General features: G+C 40.6%; 1 protein-coding gene across 1 annotated transcript; it reads left to right on the plus strand.

The window, feature by feature from the left end:
* Positions 1–3,448: 3,448 nt before the first annotated feature.
* KCNG4 (potassium voltage-gated channel modifier subfamily G member 4) lies at positions 3,449–21,202 on the plus strand. The gene is made up of 2 exons (XM_074158094.1): positions 3,449–4,198; positions 20,417–21,202. Exons 1-2 carry the CDS (start codon positions 3,449–3,451, stop codon positions 21,200–21,202), a joined length of 1,536 nt encoding a protein of 511 aa, XP_074014195.1.
* The last annotated feature ends 370 nt before the right edge of the window (positions 21,203–21,572 follow it).

The following is a 21,572-nucleotide window of genomic DNA, read 5'->3' on the forward strand; positions in this document are numbered from 1 at the left end:
AAACTGTAAGGGAAATAGAGAACAGAAAAAGAGAACAAAGATTATGAATTCATACTAAATAGGACAAATCCAAAGGGAATTTAACAGGACAACTACAGCAGTAGTCATGAAGAACAAAAAAAACAGTGAAAGAACAAGTCAGCAGAGGTTAGAATTGAGCCAGGAATACGCCTTTCCCACCTGGGGAGAGGTTTCAGTTTTGGGGTGTCAGCATTAATAGTTTTAGATACTCCACTATTAAGGAGGATCTCATACAGACATGGTAGTAGGGTCCAGGAGAGAAGGTGGCAGAGACTGGGCAGAGTGGGAGGACAACTTTGGGGGTAATTACATGTTTAAGACCTTCAGAGCTGCGTACAGGGCCTGGCTTCCTCAGACACAAAATTAAGTATTTCTCTTTTCTGTGCCTTCATCTCCCATTAATAAAATTAAGATAAAAATATTTCTATCCTTTCTCTGCCTCATAGATGAAGACAGATGACTCTTAAGGACTGACTGACAGATACTTGTATGGTTCCAGCTGCAGTGAGGTCCTGATCTAGCTACAGACACAGCTCCAGATCCCAATAAAGCAAATATTAGGGTGCCTTGTATTGGAATCGAAGTCTTAAATATTACAATATATATATTTCTTGATAAGTAAGTATAACACAAATTACTCGATTATGTACAATATTTACTCATTGTTCTGGATTTATGCACCTGCTGGTCAGCCAGTTTCAGAAATAGAACCTTTAACAACACCACACAAGGGCATCACAAGGTAAGAAGGAAATGCTAATTGATTTTATCCTTTTGTGAAACAATCCACCCAAAGTTAATTAGAATAGGTTGGCTTTGTCTTTGCAAAAATAATCCATAAGAAAGACTGATAGGCAGACCAAACTGCATCTTGCAAAAAGGTGGTAGGATTTAAGTGATTTTGAACTATGCTCCCAGAACTCGGTTGCCTTCAGGCATCTATCTGGTCTTTCTCTGCGGATGGCATAATTAGGACTTGAGTGAAAACCCCAGTGGTGAAGCCTGATAAGAAGTTAATCTTCTGGGCACCACGTGGGCCAAGAGAGATGTGCCAAAAAGTCCAATTAGTAAAGGCTTCCCATCCGAGGTTGTGCCATCGCATTGCTCAGTGCTGATAAACAGCTGCAGCATCCCCTTCCGAGGTGCATCAGTTCAGCAGTGTACGAGTCCCACACATGTTATAAGGGTGAGCAGCACAAGAGCAAGCAAAGGGCATCACCTGTGCCTTCTGCTCACTGCACAAATGGCAGAAAAGCAGCTCTGCCATCTAAGCTCATGCCACCTCTCCACCCGACCTTCATGCTCACAGTGGGACATGTAAATCCTACAGATTCTCCCCCCTCTAGTAATAGGATTCAGCTTCAGTGCTTTCAGCCTAAGCCAAGGCATTTCTTACTGCATTTGGGAGCACCACAGAGAGTCAATAGCATCTGATCGTAGGTTTCTTGAACCCTCTGACTGAGGTCAAGCAAGCAGAATATGGGTCAAATCCACATCATCCCAGTTTTAGACTGAGGCAGCCCAAGACCTACTGGTAGTACAGAACCCAAAAGCATTACAGCAAGCTCATCCCCCCTACAGCCATGTATGAGAAAAGGATGATGTTAGATTTCCCACCATCTGTAAAAGAAGAGAGGAAAAAGTTCTTGGCTGTTGGAAAGCACTGCAGATCTGGAAAAGAGAATGCTCAGCACCTATTCTTTGCAAGCCAGAGACCCTTTCTTTTACAGGAGAAAAGCACTTCCCTAACAGCCAAAGGAATGCTGAGACTCAGCATCCATGGACCAAACTTCCCTTTCCACCTAGGGATAATTAAGCGCAAATCTCAGTTTCAAGAGGGATGCAGTACATAGAAACTGCTCCTGAGGAATTTGACTGGTGTCTCCAGAGCAAGCAAGTGTGGTATGACTACAATGGAAGGAGTTAATAGACATTGAAATTGTTTTATTAAGTAGGTTTGCCAGAATTTACTTATTATTAAACCTCATTAGTAGGAGACTGTCCTTGTACTCCATGTTCTTACCCAGTTGCTGCCTGCAGCCTGCTGAATAGACAGAGAGATGCTGGAGAGATTATTTCTAAGCCCTTCCCCCTTCCCTCTCCCCTCCTCTTCCAGGACCACACTGACGGTCCCAAGGGAAACAGAGGAAAGACAGGGAGAGGGCAGGATCCACCAGCTCTCACTCAGCAGATTTCACCAGGAAGCCCCAGGAGTCCAGAAGAGGAGCTGCTACTTAGGACACTGTCTTCTTTGCAAAGGATCTATTAGTACAACATATATTACATGAACACATACGAGTATTTTCCCCTTCCCGGAAAGAAGGAGAGAAAGAGGAAAGAGACTGCGATCTCCAGAGTGCTATAGTGATTTTTCATGTAATCAATACTGTAAAATATCCCCAGGTCTTTCTGCTGGATGGTAACTCAGAGGGCAGCTGAGCAGTTTGCGGCATGTGTACTTCACCTGCAGGGAAGCCAGGCACTGGGCAGCAGCCCGTGGCGCGGTGGTAAGTAACTTTGGGGAAGTTTCCTTGCAATTTTTGCAGTTCGCTGGCTTGGGCTAATAAATGCCTTTGAATCTTTAGAGATTATGAACAAAACCAGGGGGTTGATCCTGAAAGGGGGAAGTGGAAGGGGAGGGTGTCTTTCAATTGCCTTTTCCTCCCCGAGCTGATAAAATACTTCGCTTTCTGTCCGTGAAACAAAGTTTTCTCCAGGGTGGGCAAATGTTCTCTATATCTTCTCAGTAATTTGCAGTGACAGCAGACCGGGTTGATAAGAATAGTCACCATTTACACAGCACTTTACCTCTTAAAGCATTTACAAACATCTACTGGCTAATCCTTGCAATACCCCGAGAGGCAGGCAGAACAGTGCAGTGAAAGGAAGAGGAATTGCAATCCGAGCCTCCAACTTAAAGCAATTAGTAACTTTGCATCCAGCTGATGGCAGGTAATTGACCACTCTAATAACTATTAAGCAGCTTAGTTGAGTTAGCGTGTATTTAAGGGTTTTTAGAAACAAGAAAGCAAAGTGACAACCACCGGAAAATACAACGATCTAATGATGACCGAGATGTGCTGGGAGAAGAGACAGATCTGTTCGCGTTTGGATTTGCAGGCATCCGACCCTTCGCGATAATTATGAATGAGGCTTTAGCTCTCCTCCGTGTCTGTGTGTTGCCAGACAACCAATGAGGCTGCAAAGCAAATCGCATTCACAGGCTGCATTTCCCAGGAAGAAGCACAGAGGTGACTTTTACTTGCAAAACACACGCTCATTAATTTTGTGATTTAGGAAAGTAGCCTGAAACACCTTTTCTCTTGCAATAACCTCTGCTATGTTTTCTCCTCCTTTCCATATCTTTTGGCTGACAGATAACCCTGCTCTGATGCCATTTCGGATGTCCCAGTGAGAACTCTTAGAGATGCCTATTCTCTCCGGAGGCAGTGACCAAGACTATAGTAACATTAGCTACAATTCTTGCAATTCCTTGAGCCACTTCTTTCCTGTCTCCATTGAAACCCCTTCTGTCAAAGGGGTCCATTACCAAAGAGCCAGGAGGATTTACCATCCTGATCAAGTCTCTGCAGTCGATCTAAAAAGAGAGATCATGATAAATGTTGGAGGCATCAAGTACCTGCTACCTTGGAGTACTTTAGATGAATTTCCCCTGACCAGACTGAGCAAACTTAAGTTTTGCAGCAGCTATGAAGAAATAATTCAGCTGTGTGATGATTATGATGAAGACACCCATGAGTTCTTCTTTGACAGGAACCCCAATGCTTTTGGAATGATTGTCAGCTTTCTAGCAGCGGGGAAGCTGATGCTCTTAAGAGACATGTGTGCCTTGTCTTTTCAGGAGGAGCTGAGATACTGGGGGATTGAGGAATCCAACCTGGAGAACTGCTGCTTTCGAAAACTATTTCAAAAACTCCAAGAGTTGGCCGAGGTACGCAAAGAAGAGGAACTTCGGAAGAGCAAAGAAGCTGCATGTGTCTTGGATGAGAAAACCAAATTTGGACAGTTTATGAACAGACTCAGAGATATGGTAGAAAATCCCCAGTCAGGACTCCCAGGCAAAGTCTTTGCTTGTCTCTCCATTCTTTTTGTGGCCACCACAGCTATAAGCCTTTGTGTTAGCACAATGCCAGACTTAAGAGCTGAAGAAGACAGGGTAAGTCAGTCTTTTTTAATTGGTCTAACTACAGAATTAAAAGAAATGTGTCTGTCTTGCTAGGCATACATCATTAAAAAGAGAAAAAATACAGAAAATCCGTAGCGTTGAGGTTCAAAACTGTCGCTGGTAAGGAAACGGTCTATAACAGAAAATGCAACAATGGCTTAAATTTGTTCTATCATTTTCAAAGTGATATTCAATTAAGAATAATGCGAACAAAGTATTTTACTAACTGTTAGTTAAAAGACAGGCAAGAGCTGCTGGACAGAGTAGATCCTGCAGCTCTCTAATCCAGCATCGTTTTTCCTTCCTAAGAAGCAGTTGGGAGTGTAAGTTGTATTCACTTGTTAGCACTGAGACTCAGACTGACATTGTGGAGTTTTCTCTTCAACATGCTTTACTCTCTAGCTACCAGCAATCTCTCGTTTGAACACATCAGCTAAAGAAATATTTAACTCTGACATCTTTACTTTTAAAATAGCCAGGTATCTTCCCTTGTGATAATACAGCCCAATCTTTAAAGAGGTAGAAATATTCATTAATTTATGTTTAATGTCACATTTCAATAGTTGCATAAAGATTAACGGATGAGAGACAGATGAAGTATTTTCACAGATACTGATACTAAAAAGCTGCACCTCCAGAAATGGTAATTCCATGCTAATAGAATTCTGTATTTGCCCACATATTATGTACATATTGCAGAAGCATGCCAAATACTAGCTGAACTGCTAACTGCATTTAAACCCTTTTCAAGTTAGTCATCCACATTAACTCAGGGCAAGTAAATCAAGTCTGTATCATACATGAAGGATCTTCTCTATAACATTGTTGTGGATATTTCAGCATTTTAAAGATTTATTATTCTAATAATGAAACAGAGAACATTGGATTGTTACTTTTATTTCAGATGTTGTAGTGCCCAGATTCATCAAATAACCTTAACTAATCTCTTCAATGAATCCTGCACTACATTTGCAAACTGCCCTTCCAAAAGTGTTGAAGAAAACCACGTCAAATAAACTCCCAGCCCCAACCACTGCTATAAGACAAGATATTCCGCGGAGTATTATATATTGATGAATAAAGTAATATTTACATTTATAGCCCAGCATGGCTTGCACAATACAAAAATCTGTATATATTTTATTGCTCAAGCAGTAAGTCAAAGCAGCACAGTCATGGTGAAGATATGTCATGATATTTGATGTCTTTGAATAAAACTAAGGACTGCACAGAGAGCTGAAATTTAAGATCATTCCCTGTTCATTTAACCCCTTGAATATTAACTTACATTTGCATAGGAAGACCACTACCTTTCAGTAATAAGTCTGGTGCTCTTGCAGCCTTCCACAGCTATTACTTTTGGCAGGAAAAACAGTTCCAATGCTTCTTCCAAGAAAGTGCTTTAAGTATAGAACATCCTTCTTACAGCTAGATGTAAAAACATTACAAACTGCTCTAGCAAGTGCTTCCTACTAACTTTGTTAATGGAGGTAGCCTGATGCATTTTATCTTAATTGCCCAACCACTGCAGAAAAAGCTATTATAAATACTTTTCATGCAAAAGAACAAGCACATAATGTTTCAGAGCTCAGCTAGATGTAATATGTTGTGTGTTTTAAAAATAATTAACCATATGTTAAAAAGGGAAGCACGTTGAGGGTTATATGTCTATCTGGTAGTTGCAGTGTAGCTCCTGTTCCTGGATTTCCTATAAAACACAGATGACATTACTACTTAGGGATTTGCATATATATGACTACTTTAAAAACAAGCAAACTGGATTGAAGTAGGCTCAAAAGACGGAATGTTTAAAGTGCAGAGGAGAAGATGAAGAATTAACTTGAGCAAAGGAACCACATTTGTCCAAATGTTCGGAAACATTCCATAATTTACACTTACAGCACCAGGCTAATGCACTTTGTCACCGTGTCCCAGAAGCACAGAACAGAGTATTAAAAGTCCTATTATTTGAATCGTTTAAAATTATGCCAGAGAAAACACAGTGGAATACACTAGAGAAAATACTCATGCCTTATAGAAAAGCAGAGAACATGAACAACTAAATAGTAGTTTTTCCATCCCATCCCTAAGTTCTTAGCCTGCAACACCTAAGATTTTCTTATGGGGATCTCAAAAGAACATTTTAGCTAGGACAAATAGCTCAGAGAACTTAATTGACTAAAAATACCACTTCTTGGTTGCAGCTGAGTCATACCCAGGCAAACTGTAACTCTGCGTTGATTTGTAACTCAAAATTATTCTCTGGCCGACCTCTGAAAGTCATTCCAAGATGGGGCCACATTTACCAACAACCTGGGACAGGCATGCAGAATCTGAAATTTTGTCTCTTTGGGTCAAACAAAGATTACATGACATCCGTTTGCTCAGTTACAAAAAACAGTCAAATTCCTTCAATAAAGTTTCTGAACAACCTGTAATTCCACCCCTGAATTCAAAGATGCCCTATCCTGAGGTTTATTAATTTCTGAGTTAAAGCTTGGCAAAACCTCTATGTGTAAATGTGCTTACAAGTACTGCAAGGATCTGCTTCCCAGTTCTGCCACTAACACTGGAAATTGAATTTATCCATTCTGAAATACAAATAAAATTGGTATTTACCTCTGCTGCATATGTACCACTCTAGGGTCCTTTTTCTCATCATCCCAGCCACATTAAGACAGTGAGAGCTGGCTGGACTCCAGTTCAAGGAGAAAGATCAGAGGGAAAAAAAAAAAAACCACCCACACAAAAAATGGGAAAAATAATACAAGGTGACTCCACTTCACTCAGACGCTTGGCTGATCCCACCCTGCAGGCACATAAAATCACTTGTCCTTTCAGCAGTTGCTAAACCACATCTGCTTAGAAGGGAGAATAGCTGCTGGGCAGGCAGAAGAGCAACCAGGAGTCCTCACCATCCGAGGGAAAGTGAAAACTCCGGGAGAGGGATGGCAAGGAGCCAAGGCAAGAGCAACTGCATCAAGGAAGCCCAGTCACCCTGGCAACCAGAGGAGAGGGAAGGAGCCATCTCTATGGGCAGCAGAAAAGGGAGGGGAGGGTTAGCTTAAAGATAGGAATACAGCTGAAAGTGAAATAAAGAACACGTTATCATAACTGATACCCTGCACACACTCCAGAACATTTCAAATGACACTTAGGAACCTCCTCATTAGAGATAAGAAAGAAAAACACAGATAGATGGGCAAACTATCCTGTAACTATATATCACATAAGCACCTGCCGTGAATCCAAACTCAGAGGGAACAGCCCCAGGCAAAGGAAGCCAAAAGTTCAGGAAAACTCTAGAGCAGTAAATGTAGCTCTAGTGATCTCAAGTTTAAGCCTGACTGTGAAACCGTGAAATCAAAAGGATTTATCATACATGATGCTAAGGAAAGAGGACTCATTAGTAACAAATTATGTTATTTGGGCATAAAAATAACTGAAATGTCACATCCTCCAGTGGCAATACATCCTTATCTAGGATATTTGCATCTCTTCTTTATGGACACCAAAACAGTCTTTAGTAAGGAAGCAAATATATACCAAAATGTAGTAGAAATAAAAAGACATATTTGAAGGTGAGAAACTCTGTTTATTATTGATCTGAATGGGTAGCCTGAAAGAACCACAAATCTGAATCAGAGACTACACATAGAGGATAAGAAAGCAGAAGCGACAAAACGTACCAGTATTTTCCTCAAACGAAGGAATTAAGATTAACTCATGAGAGAAAAGGCAAAAGTCCCATCAAAGTCTGCCAAAAGTCCTGGTCCCACATAAGAGTTACAATCAGGATCCAAGAGGTTTAACTGAAATATTCACTGCTCAGCACATCTAACCCAAAGGAGTAAACATCATTACACCAGAGAACCAGGGACTAAAACGACTGCAGAAGAGCTTGGACAGGGAGAATGCTTTGAAGCACCCTTGGGATTTGCTTTAGGAAGAGATATTTCCTTTGGTGAGTCCCTAAAATTGGCATCCTCTAGAGAAATGACTCAGCAGAAAGGATATAGCAAGGTCGTCTCTTCAGGAAGGCAAGGAAATTAAGGTCGGGGGAGAAAAAAAGAAAAAGAAACCCCAGACATTTCCATTCCCTGTCCAAATCCTTTTTTCCCAGTACAGACGGCTCCCAACAAACCACATGTGAGAGCGTGGTTTAAGAGAGAAGGAAATCCCTGTTCTCTGCTCTCCCTCTCCTCTCTGATGGTCAGTGAGTGGTCAGACCTTGCTACTATTGATTTTTGTATTTGCTCTTAACTGACCTTCAGAAGCTTTTAATTGCTTTATATGTTGTATATAACCTAATGAAACGAAACCGACATAAGCTGCAACCAGTATTGTCAGATCTAATGATTTTATCTTGAAACATAGAATATTCACTTTTTTTAAAGCTCCAATTCCCGGGGTCATTTGATTATTTGAAAATCTAAGTCCTTTTAGAAGAGTAAATTTTTAGTGTCTAGTTGCACTGAGAATCCAGAAAACATGATCAGAGGAAAAGAACCCAGTATCTAATATATAGAGCCATTAAAAAAATTTTTTTTTCATTCTACACCATTATTCTGGAGGTCCTGACATGTTTTTCCATGTTTGATGTTGCTGATGTTGTCTGTACAATACTGAAACCAGCCTATTGTGCTTGTACAGTAAACTGCCAAGAAACACATTTTCTTTAGAAATGGAGTAATTTTACTTTATAGGGGAAAAAACAATTTATTGATCTTACTGTGAAGAGAAAGAAAATCAAACAAGCTATTTGTTTCATCAGGGTTACTATTGCCACAGCTAAATGCGTTAATTATAAAAAAATCACATTGACTTGTATCTAGCCAGTTCAGTATGTGAAGATACGCTTGCAAGAGGTACATCCTCAGTATTCAAGTCACTAATTCCATTACAAAGACTTTCAAACATAAAGCTCCAACGCTACCCATAACCTGCAGATAACGTAAGTGTCTCTAGTGCACTCATTATAGGGAAACTCGAACAATTGGGGAGCGGTCTGAAGGAGATAATAATCCATATGGAGAGTAGCAATGAGAGGACTGTAAGCCTAGTTCTGCTGCTCACGTAGTCTGCAAAGATAAGACTCTTCATCAAAGTCTCATTTGGCCAACTGTTAGACACAACCACCTTTGGTAAACTGAAGATGACGGCCAGATTTTGACAGATACTGCTGGCTACCATTTTTATAGCTTTTAAAAAAGGGGGTTTAAATATTGGTCAAAAAATAATTTTCTAGCTGATTAGCCAGGGCAAAATGATTCCTGCTGAAAAATACCTTTTTCAGTGACTAGTTCAGGGTACTAGTAATGATGTGGGGCACTATTCAGAATACACCTGAAAAGCAGGGATATTTCACAGTAACTCGGTGCTTCTAACACAAGCACACATCACACAAAGCATGGCCCAGAGCGACTGGCTCTAACACAAAGAGATTAATGAAATCCTGACTTTCAGAAACACTTGTAATGCTCATTTAAAAGTGTAAGACTATAAAGGCGTATGTGTACATGCCTATCTATAAATATACTGGTATATACATAGGACTTGAAATGACTTGGAAGAAAATAAAGCTGGATGTGCTTTGGTTTTATTGCATCTACTCAATACATTTTTCGGGGTTCTTATTGGAACACTTACTGTGGACACTCACTATCTTAAATTATCGAGTCATCTAGTACAATTCTGATTTCTTCTAACCATTTTGATCACCAATGAAATTGTTGCTGCATTTTAAAGTAAGAAAATGCGCTTCACTGAAGCGCCAAAAACCTCCCAGTCTACTAAGGTGACTCCAGTCACCTCCCAGTCACTCCAGTAGACCTCCCAGTCTACTATTTGCTTTGTGAATTGAATTAATTAAATTAATAGCAATTGAAGAAAGATATAAGAAATAAGCAGCTGTGAAGCAACAGAAATCAGAATATTCAAGACTAGGACTTCGATAAATATATATATACAAAATCATTGCTCTATGGGATCGGCCTTCTTTTGAAGTGTGCATATCTATTCAGTAATGTCAAAAGATTTGACCTTGAAATTGCACCATTAGGACCCTGCTTTCATAGTTCCACACTATAAGTACCTGTTTTTCAAGCATCCACAAACAGAATTATGTATTTCAGCATTAAATCTAATACGTACAACATTGATGAAGTTCACATTACTTAAGCCCCGCTGTACATAAACAGAGAGGGGCACAGCGGGGAGCAGCCGCTGCTGGACATCTGTGTCTCAGCTTACCCTGGCTGCCACACAAACCAATTTTCTTTAGAAAGCCTGGACACTCCACTTCAGCGAGTAAACGGATTCTGCGTGGTTTTCAAAAGCTGGCTTTGCCAGCACAAGGTCCAGTGTTCAGAAAGCACAATTAGACATTATTAGTTTGCCTTATGTTCATCCAGTTTTGGCTGTATCCCAACAGCACTAAGTCTCCTGGCTTTGCACGCTATCCTGGGGGGACACCCAGCTGTTCCAGCTGCTCTGCAGCGGGCAGTCAATCAGCCTCTATTCAATGTGCCAGCACATGTGTTCCTCACCGGGAATCAGGCTTGCTTTTCCCTTTTGCTGCTTTCAAGTTTGTAATACCTACAAAGGGGGAAAAAATCCCATTTGCTTTCCTCACCTCACTTATCCCAAGGGGTTCGGCACAGATGATTGCTTAATAAATGCCTTCTCTGCAAAGATGGGCATTTCCTTGGAGGGAGACACTCTGTTTTTGGAAAACACTATTTGAAATCAATGCATCCTCCAAATTTATAGCAATAATGCAACAAGTATTAAAAATAAACAACCACCCAAATTTGTATGTGTTTCAGAAAGTGCTCTTTGCATATTATGGAAAACTTTGAGGACTCTTGAGTCTCGTGCTGCAGTCAAATTCACAAGCTGGTATTTTAATTCTGAGCAAATCTAATTGCTAATTTCATTGCAGCATCAGGGCTATGAACTGCATATGTTGTGTTTATCCCCACAGTGTCAGCACCTCCTGTTAGCACTAGTATTTTTCCCTTATAACAGATTCAACCTTATTTGGGACCCCGCTGTACGTCCTGTACTACACAGGTACAATAACAAGGAGTTTCTGCTCCAAAGAACTTACATTGCAGTGAGGAAAGAAGCGAAGAATAAACAGTAACAGGGCAAATTATTTGACTAACAGCAAAACTGGAAATTGAAGGTCATCCTCCTGAGTCCCAGATAAATACCTTTTCATTTTGGCTATGCAGTTACAAAATGAAGTCTTTTAAATTTATTCCTAGAAAAAAAAAACCAAGAAAAAGATAACACTTCCACAACTTTCTCCTAACACAAACACTCCAGGGTCACCAATTGCTTTAAATCAAACTCACATTCTTCAGACTGATTCTCACAGTGTTTGCAGAGTGAGGACCCAAGCTTAAAAGTTAATTGAAATATTTTATTTTAGTTACATTTCTGCCCCAGAGGAGATAATTATGTATTGGATACAGAGATAATAATTTCCTTCTGTGTTCTAATGTCCACATTAATATAATCCCAATATTAGTTTAGTTACCTCAAATGTACTAGTTGTAGTAATTATTTTTATAAGTCCAGGCTTCTTTCCCATAAAGCAGAGTGAGTGGGAAATCGTTCTGTGATCAGAATACGCAGCACTCCTTTAACAAGCTCATCATTCTGTAAATCAGGTTACAGTCTCTTTCTCAGCAGGCTGTAAACCTTTTGATTTCATTGCATCAGTCTGTAACCATAAATCCAAGTACTGAAGCGATCCATAGCTTAGGGTTTTCAAGTTCTCCCGAACCACCATTTGATTCAGCAGAGCACGGTTTAATTATTCAAATAATAGCGGCAATGCGGTGGCCGTGATTCAGCAGTACCTGCAGCACTGCAGCTGGATCCCACGGCTCCAGGTACGCAGGGTACACAGATTGGCACAACACTTCCTGAATCATCACTTTACAGCCAAGAGAGATCTCTCCCCTCCATCAGTTCATCTCCTGCTGTGAACTGGGATAAGAACAGCCGGCAGCTGGTTAGGTATCTCAGTTCCCTATGCTGAGGTCTTGATCTGCCTCACTACTCACTAGTCTTTTGTAACCTCACCCTGTAGACCCACCGCCTTGGATTTGTGGCCAGGCAAGGGCAAGAACTGAAGGTTATTTTTTCACTATTACGTTAGCACGTCTTTTTTTCCATTGAGGGAACTGCTTGGGAAGAAGCTGTAGACCAGGATGCAGTGTCCCTGTATAACCTTAAGGAGTGCAAAAGGCTGGAAAACAGCACTCTGTCCAGGAAATGTTAATCTCGGGCTTAGAGAGGAAAATTCCTGGGAGTTTTGCTTCTGACTCTTCCACAGAGAGGGCTGAATGTTTTACCTCTGAGCGGGCCCAAAGGCCAGAGTGCAAGAAGAGCAGCCTTGCTGGGATAAGCCTCTCTACAGGGTGTTGGATAGCACAAGCAGGCAGAAGGCAGGCGGACAGCCACAATACAGACTGATCCCATCTGCCACCACTTCAGTGGACACGGGCCTGGATCCACAGAACAGAGATGCACAGAGAGAAGGATCTGAGGGGTAACTGGTTGCACTTGAACGTGCCAAATAAAATCTGGACATGCCAGAGCGAGTCCAGCAGATGTGGACTGTGACCTCGCATCAGCCACGCTGCCAGGCACGTTTCTGGTGTGCAGGATGATGTTCTGGCAGCCTGACTGCAGAGCACTAAGCAGGGCCAGAGCCTACGTTTAAGGAAACTCTCCTTTAGGACTCCAATAGGAATCTGAATCAAGAACAGTCAAGCATATTGCTTTATGAATTCCTTCCCTGCTTTGAGACTGTTTAGTATGGGTGGTGACTGAACACCAAAAGAGCCTTTACTCGGAAGGAATCACTACTGCATCTAGGGTGGATCTAGCTGGGAAGAGGTTTCAGATCCTTTCTGTCCATTGCTCATTTGTTTTATGACGATGAGCCAGCTGCTCTCCATAGATATACCCCAGGAATAACAGCCTTCCCATACAGTGGTTCAATCATGACCTCTACCTGTGTTCAAGGACTTTTATCAACTTGGCTTCATAAATAATACTACTTGCTTTTCCCATAACTGCGCTGTATAAGCAACATATACACATATTGCTGATGTAGTTGTTGATTTCCGCTCTAAAGCTTTGAAAATATTAATCTCTGTAGGTATGATGTGATTCTGAAATAATTCATGTACTGATCTAGCAGTACTTACTAGCAAAGCGTTCGACAAGCATTGGTGCGACTTTCACCATTTAACTAGAAAAAAAAATTATTTGACACAAGAAACACTTAAAATTACTAATGTCATCATGAACAGTGTTAACTGGCAAGCCCAGAAAGAAGACGAGAAAGGCCACAGGTTTGCCTGTCTGACATCTCAGACTTTGCCCTATTAAGATATTGTGCGAAATCCCAAATTACACACCATGGAAAACAGGTTCAGATTGATGCCAGTGACTTCCACAGAAGTCCAGTCAGTCACACCAAAGGCAGAACGGCGGTACCTACCCTGTTCCCACCCCAATACTGCTGGAGAACTGCACTTACAGTATAATGGGAATAACAGGATTTTCCCCCCTTTTTCCTCAGTTTACAAGAAACTTTGCCTGCCTCCCTCTGGTGTTTTCACGTCATTTCAGTCCCCTTTTTTACACTCCAGAAATTGCTTTAAAAGGATTTGTTTGGGGTGGTTTTTTGCTAAGAGTAACAAAACATGAAGAGTCCATGGCTACAACATAGAGCAGGCAGGAATATAATACCCCTTTTTCAGAAAAGTCCCAAATTTTGCTAGCCTCCTGGCAAGTAGTCAGCCACCGCCTTGCCATCAAAATTGTGCCACTGATTTCTACGGTGCTCTGCAGAGGATTAGAAAGAACCGATCTGTTCCAGTTGATAGCGGTGAGGGGACCAGAGGTAAAACCTGACACCCTTTCTACCATCATGCAACACAGCCTTCAGCTGCTTTGAGGCCCGACGGACTCAGGTTCAAATGCTCAGAATCCTCAAACAATTTTATAAGAGTCATACCAAAGTGCACAACGTGCAAAATGCAAGTTCTCACTCTGTTCTGTGTTTGCTTCAGCTTTTATGAAAAAACACCTTACAATGGACTGAAGGGTAAATATCCACTGCAAAAGGTATTGGGGTAAATCTTTGACAGCAGGAAATCACTTGGAAGATCAGGTAATGATTCAGAACAAGTTTTCCATCGTGTATTTTAATTATAATGTGTCTTAGAGTACAACCAAGTGGGACACAAATAGTCAACACAGAGCCTGAAGGCAAAAGAATAGTTCCTTGGTGTTCTCATCCAGTCATCTAAAAATAATACATTTTTTTCCTTGTCTAAAAAATGTAACATAGTGAGTTGCATCTGAAAAACAAGGTGGATAGACAAGATATATATTCCGCAGGGGAAATTCTGATCCAGTCTCTCTGGGCATTGCTACAATTATTGATGCATATAAAGATATTATTTTCACTAGATGAGATTTATAACTCTTGTAAGATAGGTTAGTGCAGCATAACTCTGAGATCTGGTTTTGTTTATTATCCTAGATGTCATTATGCCTTAACTAATGTTTCCTGGTAAACTAAGAGAGCACTTTGCCAGGAAATTTATCTTATTTATCTTGTGAGTGGCACAATCTCAAGCTTATTTAGCTTGAATTCATAGTTAGTGAATACATTACTCTTCTGTAAACTCACCTGTGGAATTGAGGACTGAGATTTAGCTGCCACACATTACCCTGGCCAGTCTTGGCCTCGGAGATGCTGAATTCCTGAACCTCAGATCCTTTCAAAAAAAGGTAGTGCAAGAAAGCTGCCGTAACACACACCAGAGCCACACAATTTCTCACTATCAGAAATACTACATTCCAAGCATTGTTCCTACATAAATCCAAAGTGCTTAAACTTTTGTAAGGAGCACACAATAAGAAGCATAAAATTGATTATAAAAATACATAAATTTGGTTATATAAACCTACAGTTCACCCACACTTTAAAACTGCAGTCCCAGTTGCTTCTACCTCGAAAAGGAAATGGGCCAGAGAAAGGCAACAAGGATGGAACGACTTCACACAAGGACCAAGGCAGGTAGAATTCCTCAGGATGGGAACAAGCTACAACAGCAGCTGCAACAGAGGTCTACAAAATCACAAATGGCAGAAAATGAGTAACTGTCAACCAAGCAGCAGCGTCCCTTCCAGTGACAGAGCTTAGGGGCATCAGATGAAAGTAACAGGCACCAAGTTCAAAGCAAAGTGGTGAGTGTCCATGCAATAGGTAGCAGAAAGCAGTTCAGTTTGCTTACACCAACACCACCTTCAGCTCAGGAAGCTCTAGAGTGGAAACTAGAAGTCAGGAGATTTGCCTTGGGCATCTGTTTTCTCAGGCTGTTGGAAGAAGGCACTGGGCTAACTGGACTCAGTACTGCTGTTCTTAGATTTCCTTATGAGCCTATTTTTTCCTATCTAAAAGAAGTTAATAGAAGTATCCTAGAAGAAGCAATTTTACTGTAACACGATAAACATTCCAGTGCATAACAGAATCCAGAAAATAAGCCATAACCTTACACAGTGGAAGGCAATAATGAAAAGGAAGCACAAATTGCTTATTACCTCTGGTGGCACAGAAGTTTGAAATAGCCACTTTGCTGTTTTGAGGTGGTTTATAAATTTAAGAAATCACTCAATATTTCAGGCATCAAACTGAGTATATATCTTTTTACATATAAAATATTGTTTCCTTCATTGCTGAGCCAAATGCTTATTTCATACCTATGATCAATACCAAGCACTCATTTTATTACATTTATACCATACATTGTGGAATTTCAGCTAGAGACAAGTTCCATAAATCCTGATAAACTCTTGCATTGTTCAAAAGCAAATCTGCAGGATGAATAAAGCATGAAGAGTGAGATACTCACTCACCACTGGCTTTTTGATAACTGTTCTCCTGTCAGAGTTGATGGTAGTTTGAATACTGACTGACACTACGGTAGTGTAAAACGAGTCGGAGGGTTTTGTTGAAAAAGCCCACCCAAAATACGTTGTGGTCAGTTATAAATAAAACCTCATCTTCTCCTCATGTTTACAGTCAACATCATACTGGCTTGGAGCTTTTATACATTCTACTACACCATGGAACTTTGGATGCAAAAAACGCAGTCAGGAGGAGAATGAAATTTGACTCAAAGATCTGAAAATAAAGGCTCAGAATTCTGCTCTAGTTAACAGCAAGGTCAAGAGAGGGAGTTTGTTGTGTTTTGTGTTGGCAGGCGCTGATCACTAGAATTTCCCACATGTGTGTGCTTTGTTCAGGAAAAGGAAATCTATAGAAGTCCTTGTGGCACAGAAAATCCTTTATTGGCCACTTATGCAAAAAACCCTTTCATGGATCAGAGTATTTGGCCCACAATTTGCCAGTTCACTGAAAGTAACTGACACCTAATGGGAATTTGGTGACAACAGCAACTTTGAGATCTACCAGTGACATAGAGGCATCCCTATTTTGGTAAGAACACAGGGTTTGAAGTCAGTGTGTTATTCCGCCTGCCCTTTGGACAACAGTTATAAGTGGAACATAAAGCACTCTGAAGTCTAAAATGATCAAAAATAATGGGAGAGACAGAAATTGGCTTTGGTGTTTAATATTTCCTCTTTTTGTCTTATAATTCCAATATTTGCTGCTTTTGAACAGGATGTTCGAAATGATCAAGAATCTTCAAAAAGGCTGACATTAGAGAGGGATATTCCATATATACCATGCCACATATAATATATAACGTACACAAGTATTTCTAATATATAAAAAATTCACATACAAACTCATTGGATGAAATTTTTCTCCCAATGTGAAATCAATGGGCATGTTCTCATTAAATCCCATAGAGCCAGGACCTTACTCTCTCTCTTTCCAGACACCGGTGATGGAGAAATAAGCCAACAGGCAGAGAAAGAGGCTTGGAAGTTTCTGGCAGATGTATATGGATTCACTAAATCACTGTAACATCCACACTATGTAATGGAGTGAAATTGCCCTGCTGTGGGGTGGTAGCCCAGCTGCATTATTTTTAGGGCTTGAGTTAGTCACCTCCATACAGAGCTACTGTGCTGAATGTATAAATCAGTTCCCTCTGAGAGACAAAGGTCTGATTTTGCTGCATGCCTTCATGTAGCATACGCACGTCTGAAGCAAACACATCCTTTTTCTGCTTCCTCCCCAAAAAAATGAAGCACAGAATTCTCAGCATTAATCAGCGTCAGAGATTGTGATATTGTCATTCTTTTGTTTGCTGCAGCAGAAAAAGGGACCGTGGTTTGAATTACATGCAAAAACTTCTGAACTGTCTTTTGGAAAGTATATGAAAAAGATGAAGTATGCTAACAGGGGAGAACTCGCCATCCTTTACATCCACAAAGGAAAAATAAAATGCACAGTAACGTTCCTGAAGAGTTCGATTTGAAGGATGCTCTTCTGAAAAATGAAATACGCACGTAGGAAGCTGACTGCACAAATTGCTATCTCTAAATATATGTAACTTTCCATGGGGAATACCGAGGCAAACGAGGTTGGCGAGAAGAAAAAAGACTTCCCAAGCAGTCCTTACGATGCTGCACCTTGAAATTTCACAGTCAATTCAAAAGACACCCTAGATCTTAATGGTTAAAACTTCCAGCAAACAAAATTTATTTTAGTGTATTTTCCAAGGAAGGAATAGCAAAAGCTACAGGATGATCTGAGAGCAATGTCACCTGTAAATGCATAAAGGCGAACAAGTAACAGATGTACTGGAAATTCAGCCCAGTTAACAAAAAATAAAATAAATCTTGATGGGAACAATGAATAATTCACAGGCCACAGCACTATAGTGACCATAGGCAGGTCTGTGCAGAGACTAGGCTGCACTGTACAAATAATTTACAACTCAGAAAAAGTGCACACTGCATAACACAACTGCTGATTGCAAGCAATCTCATCAAGCCAAGTCAGCAGCTCCGCAAACATCAATGCACTCCAGGCACTGCCACGGCCATGACTTCAAATGGAGCTATAACCTGATGCCTGATATAATCCTGGATGCGTAACTCCAGCGGAGCCAAGTCTTCATTACCTTTTGTGATGTTTACTTGAGATAAATTATGATCTTGACAGTCTACTGCTAGCCTACTGAAAGAGGAAAAATCCCCAAACAGTGCTACGCAGCTAAATTGTTCTGAAGGTTAGACAGGGTAAAGCATACACATAAGGGAGATGTTACAATCTTATCTGAGGAACCTCCGATAGCCAATGATAACAAACAGTGCTTGAACAAAAAGACTTGTTACTGCCAAAAATAGGAATCATTCTATCACAAGGGACACACTAAAAAAAACCAGCTTTGCGTTGCAATGCAGGGGGTAACTGAACATCGGCATTAATTTCAATTAGTAGAAGGGGTACGTGTTTCCTGTGGTGTTTTGAATCAATATTACTTGTGAAATTGAGAATGGATAACATTGTATCAGGAATTGCTCCTGTAAATTGCTTGATTGCAGAGACAGGCTATCAGGAAAGATGCTCACAGCAGCCTTGACTTCATTCTACAGCTTTTCACAAACCAAGGGTCTGCAGTTACTCCTGAATAACGCATGGCCACTCTGCTCTGCCAAAAGGAGGTTCTTTCTCTGCACAGATCCTCCTTCATTGTCCCTAACTCTGCTTGATCACCTCCAGTTGTGAACATCTGAGATTCAAGTCCATGTTCAGCAAGAATACAAGAAGACTCCTTAACACTGCTAAGCCTTCATGTACCAAGGTTGTAGCTGGAAAGAGCTATTTGCTAATTATTAATTTCCAAGCAGCTTAAAAATATAAAATGAAATTACTGTCTTCTGCATTTGGGTTTTCTGGAACATGCAGTGACAAATCATTTCTGAGTCCAGGCTGGAATTTCAAAGGGTTGCGATACCTGTCAATCCCTCTCTCTGGTTCGTAGTTACAGCTGAGATTTCTCATCTTCACTAAAAATTCAAACCCTGTCACTTCATATGCCAGTGTTTTGATAATGTGCTCAGCAAAGAAAATCACACAAGGATGCTTCAAAGTCAGCCAAACTATGCAAGACTCCAGTTAACTGGAACTGGTTTTGAATTAAAACTGCAACCCGAATATTTGCACTGATGCAAGAACTGAATGTAAAGAACAGCATCCCACTGTGAAAATATCATACGAGTACCTGTTAGGCACCATTCTTCAATAGACTTACTCACAATGTTAAAAAGCAAAAAAAAAAAAAAAAAAAAGCAGCATTAAAACCTGTTAGCTCACTCTTTGGATGGATGTAGCCTAGTGGCTGCCCATCACTAAAGGACAAAGCTCAATGTAGTCTCTTGCTCCCCCAAATAATTATGAGCTAATTTGCACTTTTCCCCTTTTTTCACTGGAATAGGCTGAAAGAAGTTTTGTTTTTTAAGCTTAGCTCAGGAAAACAAAACAAAAAAGAAATTGAATCCAAAGTAGTTCAAGTAAAGCAATTCCTTTGATAATGAAAATGAGAAAGTATTGCTTGTAGCATGTGATCTCCATACTGGGAGAGGATTCTTCAAGGCAAGTTTCACCTACTGAGTATTTATTTTCCTTTAAATTAAAACATTGCATGTGCAAAAAGAAATAAGATTTCTATACGGCATAACTGAGCTAAGGGTCCAGATGACTTAATGAATATTTCTGAACCACTTTTAATAACACTAGAGTATGCAGCATTTGTGAAAGCACCATACATTGAACAGCACCACAAGTTTACAGAGACATTCAAACCTTAATCTTTCTTTTGAAGAAAAATTGATTTTTGTACAGGCTTATAAACCAGTCAAGTTTAAATTCATTTGTTTGAGAGCAGAAATTTGGGACTTACAGGCTGCACGCCAAGACTTCATACAGAGACGAGTTTCCTTCATTTAGACTGGAAGAAGCAACATAATGAAAAGAAACAGGTAGATATATCTGTTCATTCAGATATTTCACGTGCTCATTATGGTCTATACACCACGAAAGATGGCTGCGATACGGCTACCTGCTAGCTGGGATTTGTTCATTTCCGATAGCAGTGACTCAAGCAGATACATATTGCGTCTTCCTTACTGTTTTTGGATGCTGGTTCACAGACTGTTCTTTTATTTAATTGTCTTTTTGTTTTGTGTCAGGGTGAGTGTTCCCAGAAGTGCTATTACATCTTCGTCATAGAGACCATCTGTGTGGCTTGGTTTTCCCTGGAGTTCTGCCTCCGATTCATTCAGGCAAGGAGCAAGTGTCAGTTCTTCAAAGGACCCCTAAATATCATTGACTTCTTGGCTATTTCACCCTATTACGTTTCCCTCATCTTCTCAGAGGAGGACTCAAACGAGGACGACGACAGACCAAGCAGCAACACATATTTGGAGAAGGTTGGTTTGGTGCTACGGGTTTTACGTGCCTTGAGGATCTTGTATGTAATGCGCCTTGCCCGACATTCCTTGGGCTTGCAGACTTTGGGCCTCACAGTTCGGAGATGCACACGGGAATTTGGCCTCCTTTTACTCTTCTTATGCGTGGCTGTCACTCTGTTTTCTCCTTTGGTCTATCTTGCCGAGAATGAATCTGGGAAGGTGCTTGAATTTACAAGCATACCTGCTTCTTACTGGTGGGCTATCATTTCAATGACCACTGTGGGGTATGGAGACATGGTACCACGGAGTGTCCCAGGCCAGATGGTGGCTCTGAGCAGCATTCTCAGCGGGATTCTCATCATGTCTTTTCCTGCAACATCGATATTCCACACTTTCTCCCATTCCTACTCAGAGTTGAGAAAGGAACACGAACGATTGCAGTCTCGGCTAAACAGAGTTAAAAATGCCAATCACTCTGGTGAAAGCGACACCTTCAATGAGACAGACAGCTTGATCCTGGAGGATCAAGCATCACCAATCAAATACATTTACACGGGGAACTAAGTCTGGCTGTAAAACGTTCCCAAGAACAGGAACAGAAATATACACATATGTATGTCAACATAATACACAAAGCTAAGCAACAACATAGGTTACGATGCTATTTTTCTCTGCCAGCGTAGGTATAATAAGCAGCGAAGCCACCGCAACCAGCTCCAACACATCCTTATGGAGCTGGAGGCTTTGAGAATGTCAAAAGTCAGAGTTTATTCAATAATAAATATTCATTCTTCTCTACGACTAATAAGAATAAACTTTGTCTCTGCCAGTCCTGTATCTTGCTGTATACCTAATATCGAACAGGTAACAAACCAACCAGCTTCTGTTGGCACAAATACACTTGTTATTTTATTTGCCTTTGAGTTTCCAATGT

This window comes from Numenius arquata, chromosome 13 (assembly GCF_964106895.1).
Source record: "Numenius arquata chromosome 13, bNumArq3.hap1.1, whole genome shotgun sequence".
NCBI classification, from domain to species: Eukaryota; Metazoa; Chordata; class Aves; order Charadriiformes; family Scolopacidae; genus Numenius; species Numenius arquata.